Genomic DNA, 25,531 nt, shown 5'->3' with positions numbered 1-25,531 from the left:
CCAGCACGAGTCTATACAAATAGCATTCAGTTCTCTTTATGACTATAATCTATTTTAGTCTTTGGATGCCAAGAAAGTCATAAAGCATTTTAATCAATAAGATCCAAAGGGCTCTTGGATATGTGGCAGGTGCAGGGATTCCACCTCAGTAAACAGCAGGGTATTCGTATCCCACCACTGCCACCACGTGTGGCGGGTGCAGGGAGGTGGGCGGCTCAACGCAGGAGCGCCCCCTACTGGCCCGCCACACATGGTGATAGCGGTGGGATACGAATACCCTGCTGTTTACTGAGGTGGAATCCCTGCACCCACCACACATGGTGGAAGTGGTGGGATCCGAATACCCTACTGTTTTACAGGCATAATTTGGGAAGAGTAATAGAGTCACTGAAATCCCTTGAGCAAACAATTTCTAATTTGGCATCGGGTCGACCGGATAGTGTAGATAGCCAGGATGGCAGACCAGTACGTCCAAATGACCACGCCTGAGCTAAAAGATCTGGCGAAAGAGAGAGGCCTTCAAGTAAAGAAAGGTGAGCTGGAGTTGAAAAAGATGGAGCTGGAGGCCCAGCGTGAGCGCGAAAAGGCTCAGCTGAAGCTGAAAAAGATGGAGCAGGAGGAGAAAAGGATGGAGCAGAAGGCCCAGCGTGAAGAGGCCCAGCGCAAGCACGCTTGGCTCCATACCTCTGTGAAGCTACGGATCCAAGCTTTTAAAGGAGGGGGGGGATGTGTGGCAGAAAGCTACCTTGGTTTCTCCCCGAAAATCTCTGCCCTGTGACACTGTGATTAAAATCTCTGTGCTGAGACCATTTGATTAGGGTGGGCCCAGCAGAGGAGACCACACCCTCAGCCTGTCTCTTTAGGTAACTTGAGCTGGCTGCATTCCTGAGGGAGGGGGGAAACCTGCTCCCTCTGCCTACCTGACTTGCATCACTTACCTGGGTAAGAGGTTTCTACCTGGTGGGTTGGAATCTGCCCGGCAACTAGTGATGTATTTCAAATGGGTTGGCCGACAGCCAACCGGAGCTGGCCTCCACGGGCCCAGGTGTATGAGGTCACAGGGGCTGTATAAGTTAGGACTGCCCGGAAGGCGGTCTCTTCAGCCATGAGGTGAGGCTGGAGGCATGGAGGGGGCAGTTCAGAGAAGCTGTACCATCTAAAAGTAGCTTCTCCCCCAAAAACTCATGAACAAGGAACAGCCAGATGCTAGGAAGGATCTCACCAGCCTCTGGATGAAGCGTGTGAGTAAGCTACTCGAGATCTGATAGATATCTAGCTGGCAGTAACTCAGATGCGTGATCAAAAGGCTACCACAGCCAGACTGTTTGCTCTTTAGGATTTCTAAGATATTGCTCAATCTTGTACCCTGTTTTCACCCTACCCCTGTACTCAATAAAGTCCTCTTTTGTGACTGGTGTGGGAGACTTATTGAGGGGTGGGTCTAAATTATGCCTAAGAGACCCCTTAGGTCTGCGAACTAAGGGAGACTATAGCTTTTTGCCCCCGGACTTGGGGAAGTGCCCCAAGTGCCTGTACTGGGTTGAGTACCAGTAGGACTTTAGGCCTGTGTTACCCCAAGGACACAGGGCCGAAAAACAGTCCATTCTTGGGGTGATGGCAGCACGTTACCCCAGGCTAGCGAGTGTGCTCCAGGGAGGGGGTTGGCTGAACATAAGGCGCCCCTAGGGAGGCATTCGGAGCCTGGAAGGTGGTCGGGCACAGGGAGGTGGGCGGCTCAATGCAGGAGCGCCCCCTACTGGCCCGCCACAGGATATACCAAAACTTTATAACTTGATCTTTCCCTATACCACAATGTAACAGGACCACAACTAAAGGCAGGTATGGCACCTCCTGGGCTAGGGACAGAAATTACACATAATCCGGTTTAAGTGATCAGAAACTGGTTTAAACCTATGACAGAACAGACATTCAGCGCACATAAACCAGTTTGAAAATGGCTGAAACCGGTTTGAGATAAACCTGGCTGAATGTAGTATCAGACTTAACTGATTTGGGTCGAACTGGGTTTATGCAATGTCTGTCCCAGACCCCTTGCTGGTTTAAGTTAAATCAGACTCCCCCAGCATCCCGGCATGCTCTCTGGGCTGGGCAGGGCTCTTTGCTCCGAAGAGCTGGGCTGGCCCCTTCCCTCTGCTACCTGGCTGGAGCTCTGGCAGAGACTTACAGGCACAGCAGGGTCTGATAGCTTCCCCATGCCCCTCTACCCTCCTTCCCCCCTCACTGCTTAAGCAGAGATCCCTTCCTCCTCTCTCCCACAGCACGGATCATAGCCAGCATTTGGTATGCTAGCTTATGCTACGTAAGGCAGATAGGCCAGTGTCTGCCTTGGGCTTTTTGGAGCTAATCAACAGATCAGCTGGCAATGTCCCTGCATTCCTTTCTTTGGAAAAAGTTGTTTAAGAAGAGCTTGAACTAATGAGCAAGGCTTTGTTTTCTGATGAGGTGCTAAATGCTGATAGCAGAGCTGATAAATGCTCTGTTATCAAGGGGGTGGGGGACCCCTCCCTAATCAGAGGGTCTTGCTGGGGCCTGGCCATGCCCCCTCAGCTCAGCCCTGTGGAAGGGAAGGGAGGGCTGCTCTAGCCTCCCAGGGTTTCTAGCTTGAGACTGCAAGCATATGCCAGCATTTTTTCAGTCCAGAAGGGATGTCTGTATGGTTACAAAGTTATTTAGCCTAGCAAAGATTTAGATTAACCTGCAAAGATTGAATCAATTCAGGCATAGGTTTTCTGAATGTCTGTCCTTAGTCCTGGTTTATGCAATGTCTGTCCCAGACCCCAGGTCCATATAATCCCGTCTTTTCTCCTCCCTGATTAGTCAGGGTACCTCTCTGTGCTTGCCCACCACACTTTTGATGTTATGTTAATTTGGGGGGTTGCCCCAGTCTACCACAGTGATTCCTTCACTTCTCAGGCACAGTTCAGTTCATTGGGCCCTCAGCCTGTGCCCCAACAAATGACTAACAATCCTTTATTGCTTGCAGCACCTTCCCCGGACATCATCAGTGTCCTCTTTGCACTCCACCCACTGCCATGCCTCACAGTTATAACTAGCAATATAAATCCAACCTGACACATGACCAGTTGCAGCAGGGTGCTTTTCTCCAGGCCTCTTCCCCAACTTGTCCTCAAATCACATTGACATCGCCCAGCTTGGGCCTCCCTGGTCCTATTCACAGGTCCATCAGCCTCCATTGCAGCTTCTTCAGTCAGTGCAGGGAGCTCCTTTAATAGCACAGTCTGGGCCAGTCTGCGGTTCCTAGTACTGCTTCCCTCAGCTCCCAGCAGGTAACTCCTACCTCTGGCCCTGCTCAGATCACACTGGGTCTTTGCCTCTGGTACAGGGCTTATATAGTTCCCGGTGCCTCCTGTTACATAGAGCCCATACCTTTTAATAAAGGAGATCTGGAGAAACATTTCAGTCAAAATGATAGACAATAAGGAGAAACAGAGGGTGTAGGTAAAGGCCACATGTTTAAAGGCATTCTAGAGCAGAGGTTCCCAACAACAGCACTGCCACCCGGTACTGGGCTGTGGTGGGTTGCATGCCAGGTCGTGGCTTCCGCCACCAGCAGGCAGCGGGGCACCCCTGGGAGGCGAGCAGCTGGCTCCATGCGCCTCATCCCACCACAATGGCCATGCCCAGTGAGGCGCTGCCCGCAGCTGGGGAAATGCCTGGGGCCAAGGATGGGGAGATGGGTCTGCTGCTTGCTCCTAGGAAAGGCAGCAGAGCCCCTTCTTCCTAAGCAGCCCCAGCTGGGTCCCCTGGGCCATTGCCTACACAACCCGCCCCCCTGCAGGGTCCCCCTGTACCTGCGGCTGCAGTGCCCCAAGCCAATCCAATCCTTGCACCCCTCCCCCCCATAAAAATTAAAGATGTAAATTAAATCTAAATATGTAAATTAGATAGTTTTCCAGTCTGCAGTATAAAAAGGTTGGGAGCCACTGTTCTAGAGCATAACTCCCACCGCAAGCCACCTAAATGATTAAAAACCATGCCTCTAACAGTCTAGAGACAAAGGTTAGATAATATATTTTTGGTGAATAGGTTATTCACCAGACATGCAATTTTCCCCTAAAATAACTGGGAAAAAATTGAAAAAGTCAAAGTTTTGTTTTGACATTTGTGAAATGAATCATTTCAGCTTTTTGTTACAAAGTTATATTGCATGTGGTGGCTTAAAAACATTTATTTTTCAAAGGAGGGGATAAAAACACCCTCAAAAAATAAAAATACATTTTGGGTCAGATGAAAAAAAAAAGGATTCAACAACCTGAAAGTATTTTTTATTCAGTTAGCTTTTGTTTCCAGTTTCTTGAAAGAAAACAAAAAAGATTTTGTTTTGGGTTAACCTGACATGAATATTTGTTTCTCAATTTTTTGTTTGGGCCATCAGCCACAAATGAGTTATTCTCACAGCCCTTCCAGAAATGGGTTGAGGAACTCCATACCGAATGGCACTTTGGCCTGTTAGGCTTAGTAAGGCTGCATTTTTAGTATAACTGTAAAGGAGACCCGCAGGAAAAGTTGCTAGGTGCTCTTCACAAACGTAGATTGGTTTGATTTCCAGCTCCTTCATAAGCACAATTAGCCTTCATGCACATTACAGCTGCTACCCAGCTCAGTAAATCAGTGCATTAGATGAGTCTTCTGTCTCGATTTTGACAGAGGAGTGTAAATGGCACCAGTCTTGGCTGCGTAGAGCAGCACTTCAGACTGGATGGATGAAGGATAAGCATCACTGCAGTGCCACTTATGACATAAATTACCTTCAGCCAAATTTTCCTCCTAATTCCCAACAGTCCATGGTTGGCTTGGGACAGTGGCAAGAGCATGTCTACCTGAGAGCAAAGCACAGCACAGCCCATCCCCTACTGCTTTTCCTTGCAGGTGCTCTCATGTTTTTCAGTTCCTCTGGCACGCAGGGGCCTCGCTGTGCTGTGGTGGTGCTTTTATTTTGCATGGTGGTTGATACTTTCAGTCACAGTTTTGTATATAAAAAGTAATGATGCTGTTGGGGTGTCATTTGTACTAATAATGCCCCCTTTTTCTCCCCCCTCCCCTTCTCCCTCACCCATTGTACATTGTATGTGTGTGTGTCTCTCTGCTTCTGGATTCTTCCTTCCCCGCTTGCCCTCCTCCCTCTCTGCATGGCTTCAAACTCTCGCGCTTCTGTACTGGCTGCTCCCACCTGGTGAATGGTGGCTCTTGTCTCTCATTAGATAGTTATGCTTCAGCCTCAGGTGAAGAACAGCGGGTAGGTGAGAGGGATTCCGTTTGCACTTCCCGTTCCCGTCATGGGTCTCCCCCACCTACCACTTCTTCGCCCCACTCACTCAGTGACTGTGTCGGCAGGCCCGTGCCCTCCCAGCCCGATCCCTGCTTGATGGACGAGAGTTGGTTTGTCACCCCTCCCCCCTGTTTTACTGCAGAAGGCCCTGCCCCTGTCAACATGGAGAGCAACCCTATGGAGGACCTCCTGATTGAACACCCCAGCATGTCCGTCTATGTCACCAGCAACAGCATCATGGTGGAAAGGGAGAGCCCTGATGAGCAGATCAGTGAAGGGTGAGTCTGGCCATAGTGCATTGTGGATCATAGTAATAATAATGCTATTGCTTTTCTATGTAGCCTTTTTGAAAAGTGACATCTCCCCTGCTTTACAGGTAGGGAGACAGAAGAACAGAGGAGTTGGGAGACACGGCCAGGGTCACACACACAGAGTCAGTGGCAGAGCTACAATTACAGCTTAGGTCTCCTACTGTCCCTGAAGTATTGTGGGGGGGAGCCTTACCCAGTGGATAGAGCACTCTTAACATTCAAGTAATGCTAAATGGCTAGACATTTAAAGAAAGATTCCCCTGTGAAGGAGGGGAGTATCAGAGTTTGTACAGCCCTATCTTCAGAGGAGTGTTTTTTGTGATAATGTTATGTGTTACTATAAACTGCCTTATGTCCACATGTACGAATTCTTTATTTGGTTTGTCTGGAACCTTACCCCAGTTTCAATAATCTGCTCTGGGACATACATACCTCCTGCTGGAATGAGTTAGCACAGGCTAAGATTGGGTATCTGCACCCCTATTAGTTACACCACTTCTGGCAGTCCTTCTGCGCTATCCCATATTCACATCTCCATGACAGCAGCCAGGCCCTCTGCTACTGCATGGACCTTCTGGAGAGAGGAACGGGTCCAGTCCTATTTGAACAGCAATTACCCAGATGCCACAAGTTAGCAAAGCAAAGGTAGGAAAAGAGAGTGCTCCTGGGACCCTCACTGGATCCAGGAACGGGACAGTCGGGGTGTGGCCTCCTCTCACTTTGGCTGTGCTGTGCATGCCCAGTGACCTCTGAGCTTACTGTACAGTCAGCACTGGCTCCTGCCAGAGCTCAGTGTGAGCAGTAAGTTCTGAGCTCATCAGCTGCGTGGGCTGGGGTCTGGCTGGGACCCTGCTTTTGCTTGGCTCCAGAGCCCAGTGGGTGAATGCTACTGCTGTTCACCTTTCCCTTCCCCCTGCTTCCCTGCTAAATTCAGCAGCAGGGGAAAAGAGGGGAGGAGCAGCAGTGAATGCATCCACCCCCTGGGCTCCAGAGTTGTGGGTAAGCAGGGACCCCAGGCAGACCCTGCACTAAGAGCTTATGTGCGGCAAAAGAGGATGTGCATGTGCTACTGCACCCCGTCTGGATCCACCCCTTTCTGGGACTTGGCTTAGTGCTGCATGGAGCAAAGGAGCTCTGGCAGAGCTCCAGGAATACTGGGGATAAGAAAAGGATCCTAGGGAATGCTCCAGAAACCTGCTTGCACTCTGAGGAGCTGGGTTGGAGGCCCTCACTGACTCCAGCCTGGAATTTGAAACAACTTGGAGATGATGCAGAATGGCACCCAGATGGCTTTGGAGTCTGACCTGGAGGGATTTCCCCAGGCAGTCAACATCTGTGTGGCCTCCAGACCCCCCATCCAAAGCTCCTCCACTGAAACTCAGGAAGAGACCCAGCCTGACACTACAGTGTGTTTATGTGTTTATTGAGGAGTAAAGGGAAGGGAGCTTTACATGTATTATATGCTATATGGCAATAGAAATATGTAGGGGGATTTCAAGAGCCTTCTTTTGGGTACTGACTGGACGCCATCCTGTTACCCATGAGCCTCTTGGTGTAACAGGGTGCTCCCCACCTGCTCAGCTTTCTTTGTGCTCAAGGTGGTGTCCAAGCTGGAGCCTTTCATCCTGGGGACGATTCATATCCCTGAACTAACAAAACCCAGTATTATCAGCCAAACATGCCACTTCCCATCTTCCTTCCTGTGCTGCTCGATTCTTTTTCTCCTACTCACCAAGCCATCTTCTCCCATTTGAGATGACAGGACCACAAAAGCTAAAAGTCATGTACATGGAGGACAGGTGTATGTATTGGAACAACAGATATAAAGAAAAAAGCATAAAAAACAGTAGAAAAAATCACTTTGGCTCTTGATTTGATCAGTTCCCTGGGCTTTAACTTCTTTTACAATTTGAAGTAAGTTACTGAAATTAGTCTTCAGAGTTATTTCTGAATACACAGTGATTATAATTAGACCCTCAGAACTGTTAACACATTGGGTTTAGAAGAATTGCTGCAAAGTCTAACTTGCAGTGCATTTTATGCTGCTCTGCAGGTGTTATGAAAGAGGATGTAAGACAAAAATGATGGGGCATCTCAATAAGAATGTTGTCCCGTCAACTCCTGGCTTTGGGTGGGGGGATCATCCTGAAAAACAGTAGCATTTTCTTGGTTTGTTTGTTGCCTTTTTGGATAAGGCCCTCCTCTGCCTCATGAGGATACAGCTCAGTGTAGCACCTCCAGTGTAAGGACCTCTTGTATAGGTAAGGATTTGAAATTACTTACGTACCCAGCCCCATTGGTACAGGAGCTTTTTACCGAGTGAAAGTAAGGTGGAACCCAGGTCTCTGGGTTTTAAGTTTGCACTATTATGCTGAATCAATAAAGTTTTTGTTACGTAGGACTTAGCTAAAAAGTTTCTTTAAGGGGAAAACCTTCCTTAATGGAATCAGTTCCTCATAAACTCTTGGCCTGAACACACTGAATGCACTTGGTTACGCACCTTCATTTTCCAACACTACATCCTGGCCTCAAAGTGGAAGCAAATGCATCCCTGACACTGTCTCTGTGACCACACAGGATCCCTGTAGGTGGCACACAGTTCAGGTGTTAATAACATCCAGAAAATCCCACACCCAGCAGGCTTCCCAGCCATCAGTGGGGGGCCCTGCCTTGCTTGACACAGCAGCTGGGCAAAATATGAGGTAGATTTTGCTTGGAAGCTTTGTCATGAGGCACCTCCACCTTCCCTTCAGCCTTTGAAATGCCTACTCCACTAGCATTCTGCAGCTGTTCAGGGTAGAGATAAACAGCTAACTTCTCCTGTTCAAGTGTCAGGGAAGCAAGATGGTAAGCCAGATCTCTTAGAATGATGGATGAATCTTGTCACCATTGAGATTCTTAGTGGTTCAAAGAACAGAAATTCACTGAATGGAGGAGGCCAGAGTTTCTAGAGCTCCTCACAACCTGAACTCTTCCATACCTACCACCCTATGACTGGTGAATCTGCCCCAGTGACCACCCAGGTTCTTCAGCACCATGGGAAAATACCTTTCTGTTGATGACTTCAGGGTCTGATTTGGGGGAGGAGGGCAGAGAATAATCATGTAGGTTCCATCAGTGACCCACACACAGTTAGGAACTCTTGACTATGAACGTCCATTAATAATCTCCTGTGCATTGCTAAGCTTCATGACCCTCTGTTGTGTTAACCTGGATGATTAATCTATTGTAACCACCTAGTTAGCCACTGACAGCAATTGGGGGTGGTGAGCTTCCAGACAGGGGTGGCCTTGTGCTTCTCCAGGCTGAGGGGAACTTGCATGTAGGTGTTCCACCATGATAGCTCTGGAGTGAGCTTTGCACAGGCGAACGTCTACTGCATCCAGACGTTCTTCTGTCACTGCTGATCATTTCAGGTCTGCTAAACTATCCAGTCCCAATATTCACTACTCATTGACTGAGCCCAGAATTGGTCATCCATAAAGTTGCTTCAGGAAAATGTCCTGCAGAAGTAACTGCTTCATCTTCCAGTCAAATTGCTACAAGATCCTCATGGCTGTCTCCCCATTCACTCAAAGCCATTTGGCTGTGTGACTGACAGCTTATGTATTAACAGGTATCAGATTTGCTGGCTTCTTTCTCCAAAACCTGACAAGGGTTTGAACAATTTGTTGATGCACCTGCTTCAAAAGTTATAAGAGGGTATTTATAGGAGAAAAATATTGAAAACAATGTTCTATGTAGACAAGGAACTTGGATCCACTTGCTTCTTGCTGCCCTCTTAGGATTTACAATGCTCACTCTGAAGGATGGATGTGCACTGCTTTAAGCTTATGAATTCTTCTCCCTCCACTCAGCACCTCTGCTTCTCCTTCTCCTTGGTCCTGCAATTAAGTTGTATTTCTGAGGGTAAAAATTCTCCACTCCAGAATTCTGTTGTCCCTAATGTCTAATCTACCTCCCTCCCAGGGAGGAAAATAACACAGGGCAAGGACAAGGAAAGCCCTGTGCTTTTCAGGTGAACTCCTCCTGCAAGACAGTAGTGATCCTTTCTCCCAGGCACATACATCCTGCCATCAAGGAGTAGCACACTTCACAAACAGTTTGAGGAAGTGTGTCTAGCATGGTGTGTCACAAGCCACTCAGGTTGCTCATCTCTGCTGCTGGTGTCACCAACTTACTTTCCTTTGGGCACGTCTACATATGAATATTAATGCAACGCAATAAACTCCAGCACAGTTTGTACCAGAGTTTATTGCTCCCAGATGCAGCATTTACATGTGCGCCTGGGACCACAGCACATTGAGTCAGGGCAGCACAGTGTGGCAGCACCACCATGCCCTAGCCAACACCTACACATGCACTGCAGCAGAGTAAATAACTCCGCCATAACCTAGTACTTGTATCTGGCAGTACTAACCTACAGCAGAGTTAAATTGTTTACTCTGACCTAATAACTTTACTTGTATAAACAGAGATGTTTTACTGTGGATCTAATTAGTTTACTCTGCAGTAAAGGTCTCATATAGCGGCACCCTCTGTTTCTGAAAAAAATCAAACTGAACTATCTTGCAAGCACAGCCACTGGGCAGGCAGACAAAGGACCAAAGGGGGATACGAACAGCCATAAAGCTTGCAGTATTAAAACACCATGATAATGCAGGTCTTAGACATCATAATTATTTATACAGCAGAACAGATGGTCCTGGCCCCATTCTGGATGGAATTTATGGGCCAGTCTTAGTCAAGCCAGAGGGCAATGCTAAGCATCATCTGTTCTTATTTAATTCATCCTTTGCAGACCTCTTCCTCCTTAAAGCCAAAATTTGATCTTGAGTCACTGGAACATGGAAATCAGTGGGTGAAAAAATGAAGGAAAATTGCTATGAATAATAGTTAAAAGTAGAGGGAAAATTAAGACAGCTTGAGCTGTTCATGATTCCTCTCATCTGCTCTGTTGAGAAGGAACATGGTTTAACAGCAGCAGTCACTTTATCTTAGAAAACCCTTCATCTGTTACTAGCTGTGCTTATTGCAGATTTTTGACCCAGTATGCAGGGCTCACCTGCCTGATGAAGTTGTTTTTTCAGTCAGAATTCAGAAAGCCATGTAATTTGGAAAGGGCTTTGAACAAATGTGACTTAAAAACATCTAGCTACAATAGGACTTGTGCACTGGTGATGGTTAAGAGACAGGTGTGAACTGCATGCGAATAACTAAGCCAAAGGGAGCCTATGATAAACATAAACGTTTTGCTGAAGGGATGGAGGAAACCGATTTAAATCTCCTCTAAATTTGGCCTTGTGTGCATTTGTGTCTAAAACATACATGTATCCCCACCCACATGCACGCATGCACACACACACAGAGACAACTTAATATTGATTAAGGGGATGTCAGATTGTTTAATATCCACATTTTTAAGAATGAAGCTGATGTTGCTGATACTGCAAATTTAGGGCGATTAATGCACGCCTGTAATCTTTGTATTGGATTAGACTGAGGATCTATTTACACGGTTCTCTCATGGTCTTCAAAGAAGTTCTTGGTTTTGCCAGGCTTGGTGACGGACTTGCCTCTCCTCTTGCACTGCAGACGCTTTGTGTATTTGACTGAGAGGGCACTGCCAGGAGTTTCACAAATAACTCCATCTAGCACAGTCCATAGGCAGTTGATGCCTTCATGTTTAGGGTATGCAAAGGGGTATCTGTGCAACTGCCTGTCTGACAGCATTGTGAACTTGACCGTTAATGTGCATGTCTCTCACTTTAGGGAGGTGCCTGAACCCCGGTTGGAGCGCCACACTCCACATCACACCACCTCCCTCACCATGAAAGCCACCATCTTGGAGAAGGTGAGCCAAGTCCGGCGGATCCAGAGGGCAAAGCAACTGGCAGAGAAGCACAAGCTCAGTCAGAAGGTTATGCAGCGGCAGAACCGCACCAGGGAGCGCCATTCACGTCGGGCCAAACACCAGGGTAGTTTTGTCTACCAACCATGCCAGCGCCAGTACAACTACTAAACTACTTCAGGAAGTCTACATTGCGGGGCATTATCCCTTAACTCTCAGCTTCACTTCTTCCCTCATAATGCTTTTTCCAGCTGAAGAGGTCTTCATCCTTTCTCTGAAATAAACCTCTCCTCAGGAGAGAATCCTCTCAATTCTTCTGAACTAGCAAAGCTCAGCAGCAGATCCTTATTGGGCTATCCTTGGGTTTCATCCCTCTCCTTCCCCTTTATCCTAGACTAAATTTACTTATCTATTATTTTCTTCCTTCTGTAGTTCCACACCTTTCCCTCCCCCGTGCTCCCCACTGTGGATTTTGAGTAACCCAGGATGTCACCCTAATGTAACTTAATAGGATGGTGGATCTACTTTTAAATTTCAAAACAGAATTTAAAATTAGAGCTAAATTTTATGGAATAACCTATGTGTAAGCAGTTATCCTTGGGAACTGATTCCTGATGGGTGGTGTTTCCCCAATCCTTCACACCCTATACGTGCATAAGTTCTTCCATCTGTTCTTGCAATGGTTGTTAGCTCCACATTTCACTAAACTTATCACCAATATTATTCTGAATTCATGGGAGGGCTAAATTCTCTGTCATTTACTTTGTCTCTTGCCATCCTACTAAGGAGCCTGTGACACCAGTGCCTTTTTTTATGACATCATACTCTTCTCCATGGAAACAAACTGTGATGTCACAAACTGAGATAGCAGGTTCAAATGCAAATTGGAATGACAAAGATACACAATTTGGCCTAAAATACAGGAAAAGTAATGGGAAATATTTCCCTCCCCACTCTCTCTCTTTCTCTCAAAAGAAAAGGATGATGTAATTAACCCAGTAGATGGGTTTGGGGTATGATTACTGATCCTTATCTGTGTGGTATTAGCTAGGTTTCTGCTCCAAGGTGCCAGGCTGAAACAGAGGACACCCTGCCTGAACACCTTCAGAGGGAATATTTAATACCTGATGTTCAGAAGTGCTGAATACCCTTAATTCCAACTGAAGTTCATGGGAGTTGTGGGCATTCAGCCCTTCTGGAAATCAAGCCAATGTGATATAATTGGAGGTGTTAATCCTGCATTTACTTTTTTTTTAAAAGAGTGCAAAGTCCATGTTAGTGTTCTGATGCTTTCTATTTACTTTACCTTTTCTTACAATACATTTGTTCCACCCACTCCAAAGAGCTTGCTTAATGGACAAATGTTAAAACTCTAAGCAGATTACCAGTGTTGAACCTGGTTAGGAGCTCAGGAGCTTGTAGAAGGACACAAAAAAACCCCAGCCTTGCAATACCACCAGGAAAATTCTTCACTGGCTTAGGCAACAAACAATCTCCTTATTCCCCGCCCCCCCCAAAAACCAAACAAAAACCCAAAACAAAACAAAAAAACTCTCAAATGTCTTGCTTGCAATGTTTCATGATGATGATTTACAAACAAATCATCCTGCAGAAAAGGAAAATCTCACCACAGCCAGCAGGCTGATTGGAAATCTGTGTGGTGGATTATCCAAGTGATTGCAAGCAGAATGGAGGTTTTAAATGGGAGAAAGAGATTCCCTCCCTGCTTTAAAACTGATTACTATTTCCTTAACCTGTCTGTACCATTGAATTCCTAGTGAAAGGTGCTCTCTTTTCTTCACTGATTTGGGTGACCTCAAGAGGCCAATAATCTGGAAATGTCTAAAAAATAGGTCTTGGTAGTGTCCTAAAAATGAAACCTTTGGAAGCAAAACCACCAACTGGAATTGTGTAAGCCCCATCGCCCAGGGAACCAGGGGGATAGCAAGAGGGGCCAATCATCACCATGTGACTGTCTCACCACAAGGAAAGCCTCCAGGGAATAGAGCAGAAGGAGAAATTGGTAACTGTTCTGTGAGCAGGTAGGGGTCTCAATCCCAACATCCAACTTTCAGACATCCACAGGGCAGCAGCAAGGCGGTACAGGACTCATTATGCTGAGCAAGGGTATGTAAATCATGCTGTCATCTCCCTTTGCATCTTTCCTCTCCTCTCTAATGGCTCCTCTGTGGCTTACTCATCCTTCAGGCAGAAGGTGCCTCTGTCTTCCTCAGTGCACCTGTAAGGGCCAGAGGGACTCATTGCAAAGACATGAGGCACCAGATAATTCCAGGGATATTGGCATTGTCTTTGTAGTATTGCCAGCCTGCCATTCAAAGCAAACACCTTTTTGGATGGTGAAAGTCCTTCAACAAGCTCCTAAATTAAGCAGTAAAACATTACTGGTTACCAAAACCCTTAGTTCTCAGCAGGAAAATTCTTCTTCACAATGCTATGACTGTGCCTGTCCAGCTGCCATGTTAAATTTGTGGAATGACAGCAGAGAAAGGGGCTTGTTCAGTGCTCACACAGATAGTAAAGTATGTCGAAGCTGGCCATGAAATGATGTGAAGTGAGAGAGGAAGTGAGAGAGATTGGGAAATGAAGAAAGGTGAAAGGAGAGAGTCTCATTTGAGAAAATAGGTTGGAAACAGGAGTGGTGGAGAAGGTGCAAGCCCGGGGCAAGAACTGTGTGTTGTAGATCTTAAGTCTGCCTTCCTGGAAAGAGATATGGCAGGTCCTCTCTTCCAGTGTCACAGGCAGGGCTGACTTTCTGCATTCTGATAGTTTCTAGGTTGCTGTGGGAAATACTGCTCCAAGAGTTCAAATGGGCAGAAGTTCATTTGTGTAGTCAGAATAACAACATGTGCCCTTTTTATCTGAGTACTCTCTGATGTGAATAGCTCAGTTCATTCCCAGTATAACTTGGTTTTAATACAGATACACCAAATATGAATTTAGCCCTGAGTATGTTTATCCTTGAAAAGCCACTGTCAAGGTAAAAAAAATCATACACTAATAACACATGGGCTAAGTAAAACTGTAAATATTTAGTGAATTACTTTTCTCCTTTCAAGATCATGATTTCCCATATATTTTACTTCACTCACTCCTCTGGTGTGTCATTTCCACACACATTTGTACACTGCTTTTGTACAGTGTAGGTTCCATCATGCAAGGCAAGAGCAAAATCCCCAAATGAACTGCTTTCTTTGGATTATCTTTGATAAAATGTTATTAAGAACCCTTCATTTCATATTAGGTTTTTGGAATCTTTTTTTTTAATAATATTAAATATCGGGCCGATACTATCTTAGTGTCTGTTTAAAACTTTTAATAATTGAGCTCCTGAGCATTTTAATAAACAAACTTAGAAAGACCAGCTTCCAGGAGCCATGATGGACAAATCTGCTAGCATGGAGGTGGGCTAATATCACCTTGCTTGTAGCCTCTAGATATAATGTAGGTGACATGGGAGCCTGCCGCAATGCAGGATCAAATATTTTATTTTAAATAGTTTTTAAAGTTTCAATTTTAATTTAATTTTTTAATTGTAAATAGTTGTTGAATTTCAGCACAATATACTATAGATTTGAACCAGCCTTGAACTCTCCAACCATTCTAATTCAGGGCCTTTCAAAGTTTTGTGTGTATCTGTACTAAGATTGGGTGCTCAACTGTTACCAATGAGCAGAAGGCTCTTCTGGGGGATGGAAATAAGTTTGAACCTGCTTTGGTTGAAAGAACAGAGCCGGACAAAGGTTAACAACCAGCAATACGACCCTGTGGTAGTAGAAAGGAAGCATCAAGCAGCTATTTCTGATTAAATCCTTAGTAAATAAAGTAACTAAAGATGGCTCTCAACCAATAATCCAAATCTGAGCTTCAAAACAAACACACACCTTTGAAGAAGTTCCAGTTGGGATCCAAATTCTGTAGCCTGGACCCATTTTAAATGATCTCTGCTTTCATTAGTTAAGGGGAAAATTCCCATAGACACAGGATCAGCTATTTAATCCTCTTTATTTTTGCACTCTTGTCAGTGGAGTCATCAGAGTGTGTTTTCACAGATCTCTTGGCAAGGCAGTTTAAGTGCTGTTAGAGAGAAAGAGAGAGAGCTTAAACTTCCAGTATTCCTTCCCATTGTCATCACAGTAACCTCATGACCTATTGATGCATTCTTGGTGTTGTCTCCAGGAGCTGAAGCAGGGAAAGGAGTGATGGATGATTGGTTCCTTACTGCTGAAGCTAACACCAAGATAGTATGGAGTCAAGACAAATATGTATTGGTGGGATTTTTTGTGGTTGATTCTCTACCAGGGACTGGCAACTTCTTGACTTGCTAGAAAGTTTACAACCTTTCACTTCCTTGGTTTCACATTAAATGCCTTTTTCTTAGAGTTACCCCTGGCACAAATGGAAAGGGTGCATTAGTTCATGAAAACTGTCTGAAGTGCTTGCAAGGGCAGTAAGGGGATATGTCCCAAGCACTTACAGGTCTGTGTCAGATTTCAGAGGTTTTTAAGATGCAATGTAGATTTGGGGTTATCATTTTGGAGATTGAGTCTGGTCAATGTGTTCTGCAGCACTTAGGCTGTTCCAGGCCTTAGCAAAAGACTTCCTTGCTGGAAAAGACATACCTAAAGATCAGTAATTTGCTGCCTCTCAGCCCAGCTTTTGCCTGCTGCACTTGCAAAGTAGACACTTCCCCCACTTCTGACAAGCACAAATCTAACATGACATCTTACTTGCCAGGTTCCCAAACCTTTGAACTCTGGCAAAATTTGCAGTTGCATGTTATATTGTGAGTTTTCCTCTGCAGCTCAAACAGAAGAAAACTGTCTGGGAGGCAGCAAAGTTGCCTAAGAAATGCAAAGAGCTTTCTGTGAATGTCATTCATATTGCACTACTTTATGGATCTTGTGTCTGCTAATTTGTTGGAAAACCTTTCAGTAAGAGAAGTCCCTCTTCAAAATCATCCTATGCTTCCCCTGCTACCCTCTCTGGTTTGGGACAGAGAGAAGCAGAGACAACTCCATTAGGGCCTAAACCAGCAGCGACCAATGTTAAAAGCAAAATCATCTTGACCTCAGCATTGTAGGATGAGATTCTAGAGCACCATTAGCACAGTGGCACTGGGTGCAATACCCAGACTGTGACCATTATGCCAACATCTGTTGTTTGCTTGAGTCTCTAAAGTTGTTACTTAAGTCCTGCTTTTAAGAAAGAGAATGCAAATCATGTTTTTCTTTTTTTGTTCTGTATTACTCTTTCATCACATCAACCCTGGCCAACATGGCAAACCAAGCAAAAGCACTGTCATGCTTTATAGCAAATATAAGGGGTTAATAAATTATTAATATGGTTTTAAGTAGGTCAAGCCATTGTTTGAGAAGCCAATGGCTCAGTCAAATCAAAGGCTGTCTTGAGCCTCAGAGCGCCTTTGGCTGGCAGGGTAACAGCACATCACTTTCTGCAGGCCAACAGCACACAAGGAAGCAAAAGGCCAAAATGACCAGGTGCCCAGTTACAGCTGGGTGAGGAGCCAGAACAATGTAGATGTTAGGGCATCTTTAACTACTGAACCAGCACACCTGTTCAAGCAGGTCAGAAGGTCACTATTACAATGGCTTATACCCTTCTTTATCATATAGGGACTCTCTGAATAAATGGTTATTTGAACAAAGGGCCTGGGAAGCTCCTCCAAGTCCTGTGTTCCTGTTATTTGTGCCTGTAACAAACGCATAACAACTATTAATCACTTATTAACCCTTTTTGAAGAATTAGAAAGTGTGAGTGAAACCTCATAAACCAGGGGAGAAATATGTTCACACTGCTCTTACAGGTGACCTGCAATATTCTTATCATGGGAGAAGAGTGATCACTAGAAACACTGGTCTGTTACAAAATTTCCTGTCTTGGTACTTTCAGGATCAAGCAAAAGCCTCCACCCTGGGGTTACATAACTCTCCTTTCATCTTAAATCAAATGAACGGTGCTTAAAACAGACTTGTGTGCGTGTGTTTGTGTAAATATTTTACAACGCTGAGTGGATGTGTGGAGCTTTTTTACATTCAGTATTTTCAATTGTGGTTTACAGCGTGATGCTCCCAAGAAAATGTTCAAACCCACAAAGCAACTTCTGTCTGCGAGAGGGCCGTGCTCATGTCCTGCACTGCGAGACGGCCATGCTCTTATTCTGCACACTGGCTAGGTGGAGTTCTCAATTTCTTTTTTATGTGTATAGGGGAAATTACAGCATGGACTCAGGGACAAACAAGTGTATTGGGATTGTGAAAAGTGCGTAGTTTGGAACCGTTTGATTCTGATGCGTTTGGGTTTTTTTGTGAGGTTATTGAGTACTAATCTGCATGTCCTGACTCAGTTAAACTTGGCAGAATTCCTTTTAGTTTCTTTGCACAATCTGAGCAAAAGGCTCTGCTAGCAGCTGCTGCCTTTTTGGAAAAGGAACAGGTTTGGATTGGTATTAGCATAACTGTATCAGAGGCTGAGAGTTAGCGGCAGCCATGTTCTGCTAAGTGTCCACCTAGTAGTAGTCCTGCTTCATTTACGTGGGCTGATTCGCATGGAAATCACTGAAGCATAGCTTCCTCCTCTTGTAGGACTGAGTTAGTGTAAATTGCTATCCGTGTATTTTAAGCAATATGTTTGACAGGGCATCAAAGCCCCTGGGAGTCGTGAGCAGGTAGCCATGGGCTCAGAGCTGTGGTTCTGAGTCAGGCCCCCTCCACTTCTCTGAATGTGGCACCACTCCCAGTTGAGAACCATCATTGTGCTCAGCTGACCTCAGTCGTTCCTAATCAGGTGCTGCTGCCTCCAGGTAAAGCCGCCCTGTGCACCTCCTGTAGAGCCAGACTAGGGCTGTGGCACATGTGCACGCTCCTCCTGTAGTAAGGTTCTCTGATCAGGCAGGAGAGCTGGTTCATAGTCCAGGCCTCTCCACTGACCCTGCATGGTGTCTCCTGGAAACAAGCGCACAGGACAGGGGCAACTGTCCTGCATGCCTGTTTCCAGGAGCAATGTTCTGGATTGAGAACATGACCAGAAAGAGCTGAAGACTTGAGGCAACTCTCCTGCCTGCTTTAGGCTAAAAGGGAGCATGTGGGACAGTTTTACCTAGCCATAGCAGCAGTAGCACTTGTCTCACAGCACCCCTAGGAAAGAAGGGGTTTCTCAAAACACCCCAGTTGAGAACCACTGGCTCAGAGAGAGAGCTGAGAATACACCCATGTTTCACAGTGACCACAGCTGAACCTAGCTTTTGCTTTCTTCTTGAGTCAATGGGAGCAGGGTAGGGTGTGACTGGTGCAAAATGACTTGGAATTAGCCAGGTGGGATGAAAAATGGGAACAGTAGGGGAGGAGGCACCACAGCTGTTGTTTGTTCTGGAAGGAGTATTACTACTTTTGTTTCTTTCAGTTTTGTAAAAATTGCATGGTGGAAAAGAAGGGCAGCCCTTTACTGAAAAAAATAAGTATTCTTGGCTCAGATTTTCTTATCTGGACAGGGCTGCAGACACCACAGGCACAGACAAGATAAAAATAATTTCCTAAAAGGTCACAGGAGACAAGGCAGGCTTGGGGGCTTGGGGGGGGGGGGCAAGAGTTTTGGAGTGCCCTCCTGTTACTTCTCTGACCATGTAGCATTTAAGTGGAAACAGTAACGCCCCTCTCCCCAGCTCTATGTTTTCTGCTAAGTTCCCCTTCATGGAATCTGGAGTCAGAAGGGATGTAGGAGTGCAGGGTCTGTGAATGAATGATCCTGGCTTCTCAGAGTCCCCCCTCTCCCCCCGACCCAACTCTGACTGGCATGGGATTGGAGGTAAATCCTTTCATCTTTAGTGATTTGGGGAATCTTTTCAAGGGGATCCTCAAGGAGAATGCCATCCCATCTCCTACCCTTCTCCAAACACATTGCTTTTATTGTGTGTGGGGACAGTCTGCTCCTATTACAAGGCAATGCAGTGTTGCTTACAGGCCTGCGCCTTGGCCCCCTGAAGTAAGTTTTCTTCAGTAGGGGCAGAATCAGCCATTCAACATCCAATACAAAACCAGAAGCAATACCACCCTTTTATTTTAAAACACATGTTGGGGCCCACTTGAAAGTATGTATTCCACCACACTGTGAGTAGCACACTTTCTAATGCAGCTTAGTGAGTTGATCTTGCTCCATGTGGTGAATTCAAAAAAAGGTCAGAGACATTACAGCCACTGAGCTCTAGACTACAGCTATGGGACCAGGTTAATATTCATTTAGATACAACAGAATCTGTATACTGCATTTTGGCCAGGTTCCTCTTGCATTTAAAGGGTGATGAAAATTGGTTGCTGGGAGAGGATGCGAGTGCTGTGGAAGGCATCCCCTTTAACAAAAATACCCTGGAAATGGAGAAGATCTGTGCTTTTCAGTTATTGAAGAAGTCACTTAAAAAGATATTACAGCTATTTGTATTATTCAAAATGAAATCTGGCTACTATAGAATGTAGCTAAAAAACAGGATGTGTGCCAGAGAATGATTCTTAAAATTTTCATAAGCACCACACTACAACAGAAAAAAGAGTCACCTCTTTCCCTCCTACCCTGGACTTGAAATGCAACTTGTTTGCTCCTGGTTTGTAACAGAAGACACCTCGTGTGTCCGGCTGGTGCACCCATTCCCAGTTCGGAATGCAAGCTTGCTTTTTGGCATAGAACAGTAATGGAAAATAGTATTATGTTACTACTACCAACTGATGATTCATCCCATTTTCTATTCAGCCTCTCCCTCTTATCTTTAAATGTTTGTAATCAGTAGATTAATAATTATTAGCTGTGTAGGTATTGGGGGTCATTACAGTGCTTCTATCTCCAAGGAACACTTAAACAAACAAAAACATGTCTTTAGGGACAGTATAAACCCAGTTCTTCTTTCTCACCATTTTTAATTCCAGTGACCTCACTGGAGTTACTCCAGCCAATTTGATCCCAAAATAAGAGCAAGGTAAGGCACACCATAATATTTACTTGAGGTTCAGGTGCATCACTGGTCCCTGTAGAAGACAGATTATTATACAAAAAACAATGTCTCAAACAAGGCTTCATTTCATGTCAGCCTTGACCAATTGGAAGAGAAGTTAAACCAATTCCATTCTGTGTTTAGAACTGGTTCTGGAGCCACAGGGAAGACAGACAAGGGCAAATTGGGTATATTCTCCTCCGTCCATTCCTTTGGACCTGTTCTTTAGGATTTTTTGAGCTGCCAAAGGTGCAGCCACTTTTGAATATTTTTGGTGACCCATAGTCCAGGCTCTTATTCTGCTGAAGTGAAAGGAATTTTATTAACAGGCATAAGATAGAGAAGATTAAAGAACTGGTGGGAAAGGCTTTGGTGTCTCTATTATATCACTTGTGTTTTCCTTTGTGTGAGAATTGTGAACTTGCCCAATTTAAGAGGATACTGCCTCTTCCTTTTGTTCTGCCAAGAGAAAGCAGCCTGGAACTTGGAACACGCAACATCTGACTGCTTCTTGAGCTTATAACAAAGGGTTACCGCAATCTTGACTATCAAAAATAAGGGCCAGAGGCCTAATGTTGCCTCTGAGTTTTTGTGCCCTGCTCTGGGGCAGAAGCAAAAACTTTTTTGAAACAGTTGGTTCATGGAATTAATAATAATGCATTTTCCTTAAAAAGATGACTGTGAAAGAATAAACAGTTCCATTTGATACCTAAGATGATTCTTAGTATGCCATGTACCCTCTTTGCTTAGTAAACAAGTACAGTTTCAAGTTCTTACCATCTTTAATCCACTGTTTACAAGGTGAAACAGGATGCCAGTTATCTATCACCTGATGAAACTTTAAGGCTGTACACCTATCTAAACCGCTTGGTCAAAACCAGAATCCCCAATAGTAGGCCTGGTCTGGTAGACACTTAGGACATGTTCATTTCACTGATACAATTCAGCAGATGTTGCCTCTCTGTCCTTGTGTCTACAACTAGCAACCCTTCTTTCAGTAGGCACCTGCTTTGAATTACTGTTACAATAACTGCTATTGCCACTGCTCAGTCTTCCATCATGGCAACTCATCAGAGACTGAATGAAATCCTAGCTCCTTTGAAGCCAATGGCAACACTCCCCCTGATTTCAACTGAGCAGTATTCCACTTTCCACCTACATGGGGTGGGATATCTTACTCTTTGTAAGTGGAGGAAACCCCTCCTCCCCAACAGTATGTAAATTGAAAACTGGTCTCACAGGAGAAGAAACCTAAAGCATCTTTGACTTTCCACATTCACCTTGCCTACAAACTGAGGTGCAAAACTGACAAACTATTTTAAACATAATTCTTACTGCGAACAACATTTGTTCTCAGTTTTGTTATTTAAAAATAGCTTTTGCAGCTCTGGAGATTAGGGAACAGTTCATACTGTAATAGCAACATTGTAATGTCTTTTCTACTGTATCATAACTATAATGTAGCATTTGAGTGTTGCAATATTTTATTTGTATATATCAATCCCCACAACTAGGTATTCCACTTGTGATACTCATCTATATGCATTATACCTCCTCATACTGTATTGATTGTGTATGTGCCTTTCACCATTTTGCATGGTTTAGTATCTTTTTAAAACAGCTGCAGAACTTGAAAAAATTAGGGAACTAGAGTTAAAGTCCTATGCAAAAGAGAACTGGGAATTTAATTGAAAAATCCTGCATATGTACACTGTTCTGGGGAAAAAAATCTAGTGCTGGGATTTTCAAGAGCCAGACAGAATTAGGCCCCCACATCCCAATATTTTGAATCTACAAGATTTAGGTATCCTTTGAAAACCCCAGCTTAAAATCTGATTTCTCACCACTTTGTGAGCGAAAACATCATAGTAAGAAGACATAATTACCACCAGCACTTTGCCAAAATAGACTGTATGTTGAATATCCATTTTTTTCTTTCAAAGGTTTGTCTAAAGAAAAAGTGCTATTTGGTTTGAAAGGGTTGCCTTAAAAACCTTTTAAAAATGAGTTTGAGAACTATTTTCTGATTTGCTCACCTCTTTCCCCTTTCCTTCACACCACCACTCTGAAGAATAGCAAATGGCATGTTTGTGTGTAGTTGGCTTGTTTAGAATACAAATATTCTAGGAACAATAAACCCCAAAAGATCAAGCAGATACAGAATCACTAGGAGTTTATCAGCTCCATTCTGTCAAGGAGTTGATTTACATGTGAGAATCTATTGTATGCCTTACAATAGCAGAACAGCTTTTAAAATAGGGGTTTTGAGTAGACAAGAGCCCCACATTTTCTACATCACTTATACTGTAGAACTGAAACCTAGTTCAAAACAAAGCTAACAAAAAAATCCTCGTTGTGTGTTACATGTTAAAGCAATGTAAGTAAGCCTAGTAGAAAGAGGGAGTCTATTTCTTGTAGGACATTGTTTAAACATTTGCAATGTGTTCATGGACTGAAGGATATGACTGCCTGGAACATGTTATGTGGTGTGCCTGTGTGTATGTAATATGGTTTTGGTTGTTAGATTGTAATGCTGTCCTTTGACTGAAAAAAAAATCTAATATAAAAAGGAAAGAACACAGAAATAAAAATATATTTAAAGCCTACTTAGTTTTGTCTGTTCTGGGAAAGCATATAAGGAACCAGATAATAGTAAATCATGTTATGTCCACAACCCCAGGAATGTTCTGTCCAGGGAGTAAAAGTCCAAAATGAAGCCTAGATTTAAAAAAAAAAAACCTTGAAAGGACCAACTGATTGATGTCTTCAGTTCAGCATTTTCGTGTTACTTTAATCTGTTTGTTACCTGAAGATTATTAAGCAATGTTTTTTTTTATTTCAGCATGGATATTATACACAAGATTTCAGTGTAACAAGCCTGCATCAAGCGTCACAGTCCCATCCCTGACAAATGCAAAGTTTGGTTGGGTCCCCTTCTAGCATAAAAGTACAGTTCCCCTTCTAGAATAAAAAGTCAGTGAAAACAAGATAAAATAAACTTCAGCTCAGTGTGATTCTTGGTACAGCATGTATTTGTCTTGTGTACAATGGCAGATGATCTTAACAGCCATACTGCTAATGACTTTCCTGGAGCTCGGTAGGTATTATTACCCTTAAACAAAACAAAAAAAGTGAACAAGAAAATACTAGACAGACTTCTGTTACTTTCCAAAGCTGGAGTAGCTTTCTACTTCCAAGCCAGAAATATTTGTGGGCTTTAACTTTAGCAAAGCTTTACATTATACCTATTTACAGAAGATAACTGAGCAAGGCAAGGTCTCAAGAAAAGATGACTACGCTCAGTGGTAGGAAGGCAACTCTCCACCAGTGGCATAGGAGTAAAGAAACGAATAATACTGCTTGGGAAAAACACAGAAGAAAGGAGAAGCAGAAAATGAGAGAGAGGATAGGATGGAGGGCAAGCAGAGAAATACCAGTGAGTATAAAGGAATAAACTTGAGACTAACTGGAAGACATTCACTACTCCATTAAGGAATATAATTCTTGGTTGCACCTTGTGAAAGTTGTGGTTTGTTTACAGGGAAACTTTATTAGCATTTAACAATTTTTGAAGGAGAGATTGCCCCCCACGCCCCAGGGAAAAAACTGCATGCACTTTTCCAGGACAGCTTATACTGCTTCCAAAAAGACATGTTAAACCAGGGAGGGAAACACCGTTATTCCAGAAAGATGGTATCCACATGGACAGTTATACTGATACAGAATCATACAGGTAATTTCCATGCATGAACAAAACCTCAGGGTTTACTGGAGGACTCAAAGACAGGACTAATACTGTATTTCTTCTCCCAAAAACAGACAGCCATCCTACGCTGATTGATCAAAGGGGCAGCCCTGGGGGAGCAAACAATTTCCACTGAATGCAAGTGCCTAACAGGAACCAACCTATACAAACCACAGTTTTGCAGTATCTTTGCCCCCAAAACACCACACTGACCAGTGGCTTCATAGAATCATAGAAAATTAGGGTTTGAAGACACCTCAGAAGGTCGTCTCGTTCAACCCCCTGCTCAAAGCAGAACCAGCCCCACCTAGATCATCCCAGCCAAGGCTTTGTCCAGCTGGGTCTTAAAAACCTCCAAGGATGGAGACTCTACAACCTCTCTGGGTAACCTGGAGTGCTTTACTACCCTCCTAGTGAGAAAATATCTAACCTAAGCTTCCCTTGCTGCAACTTGAATCCATTGCTCCTTGCTCTGTCATCTGCCACCACTGAGAAAACTCTAGCTCCATTGTCTTTCAAACCTCACTTCAGGTAGTTGAAGCCTTCTATTAAATCCCCTCTTAGTTTTCTCTTCTCTTCTCTAAATTAAATTTAAGCCCAGTTCCCTCAGCCTCTCTTCAGAAGTCATGTGCCTCAGCCCCCTCACCATTTTTGTTGCCTTTGGCTGGACTCTGTCCAATTTGTCCAAAACTGAACACAGTACTCCAGATGTGGCCTCTCCAGCGCTGAATAGAGGGGAATAATCACTTCACTTGACCTCCGGCAACACTCCTACTACCAATGCAGTCCAGTATACCATTAGCCACCTTGGCAACAAGGGCACGCTGTTGGCTCATATTCAACTTATTGTCTACTGTAACCCCAAGGCCCTTTTCCACAGAGCTGCTGCCCAAGCAATCAGGCCCCAACCTGTACTGGTGCATGGGACTGTTTCATCCTAAGTGCAGAACTTTGTACTTGACCTTGTTGAACTACATGAGATTTATTTTGGCCAAATCCTCCAATTTGTCTAGGTCACTCTGAATCTTAGTCAAACCCTCCAGTGTATCTACTACTCCCTGCATCTTGGCGTCATCTGCAAATGTGCTGAGGGTGCACTCTGTGCCATCTTCTAGGTTGTTGATGAAGAAGATACTGAACAAAACTGACCCCAGGACCAACCCGTGGGGCACTCCACTTGATACCAGCTGCCGACTAGATATCAAGCCATTCATCGGCGACGAGTAGCGGATGCATGTGCACACCCTGAGCTTGGCAGTGCACCCCCTACAAAAAGTGCCACTGACATTGCGGGCAG

The 25,531-nt window shown here is 44.4% G+C and overlaps 1 protein-coding gene across 1 annotated transcript in view; it reads left to right on the top strand.

The window, feature by feature from the left end:
- The window catches only part of TP53INP2 (tumor protein p53 inducible nuclear protein 2), a 78,608-nt gene extending 55,513 nt beyond the window's left edge, over positions 1-23,095 (top strand). Inside the window, exons 3-5 of the mRNA XM_019513074.1 lie at positions 5,244-5,282; positions 5,454-5,589; positions 11,395-23,095. Of these exons, the coding sequence (XP_019368619.1) occupies positions 5,244-5,282; positions 5,454-5,589; positions 11,395-11,644 (425 nt within the window). The 3' untranslated portion in view covers positions 11,645-23,095. The remainder of the gene's footprint in view (positions 1-5,243; positions 5,283-5,453; positions 5,590-11,394) is intronic.
- The last annotated feature ends 2,436 nt before the right edge of the window (positions 23,096-25,531 follow it).

This window comes from Gavialis gangeticus, unplaced genomic scaffold, assembly GCF_001723915.1.
Source record: "Gavialis gangeticus isolate Ggan-Ray unplaced genomic scaffold, GavGan_comp1, whole genome shotgun sequence".
Lineage (NCBI taxonomy): Eukaryota > Metazoa > Chordata > Crocodylia > Gavialidae > Gavialis > Gavialis gangeticus.
This window is presented reverse-complemented; position numbering and strand designations above follow the sequence as displayed.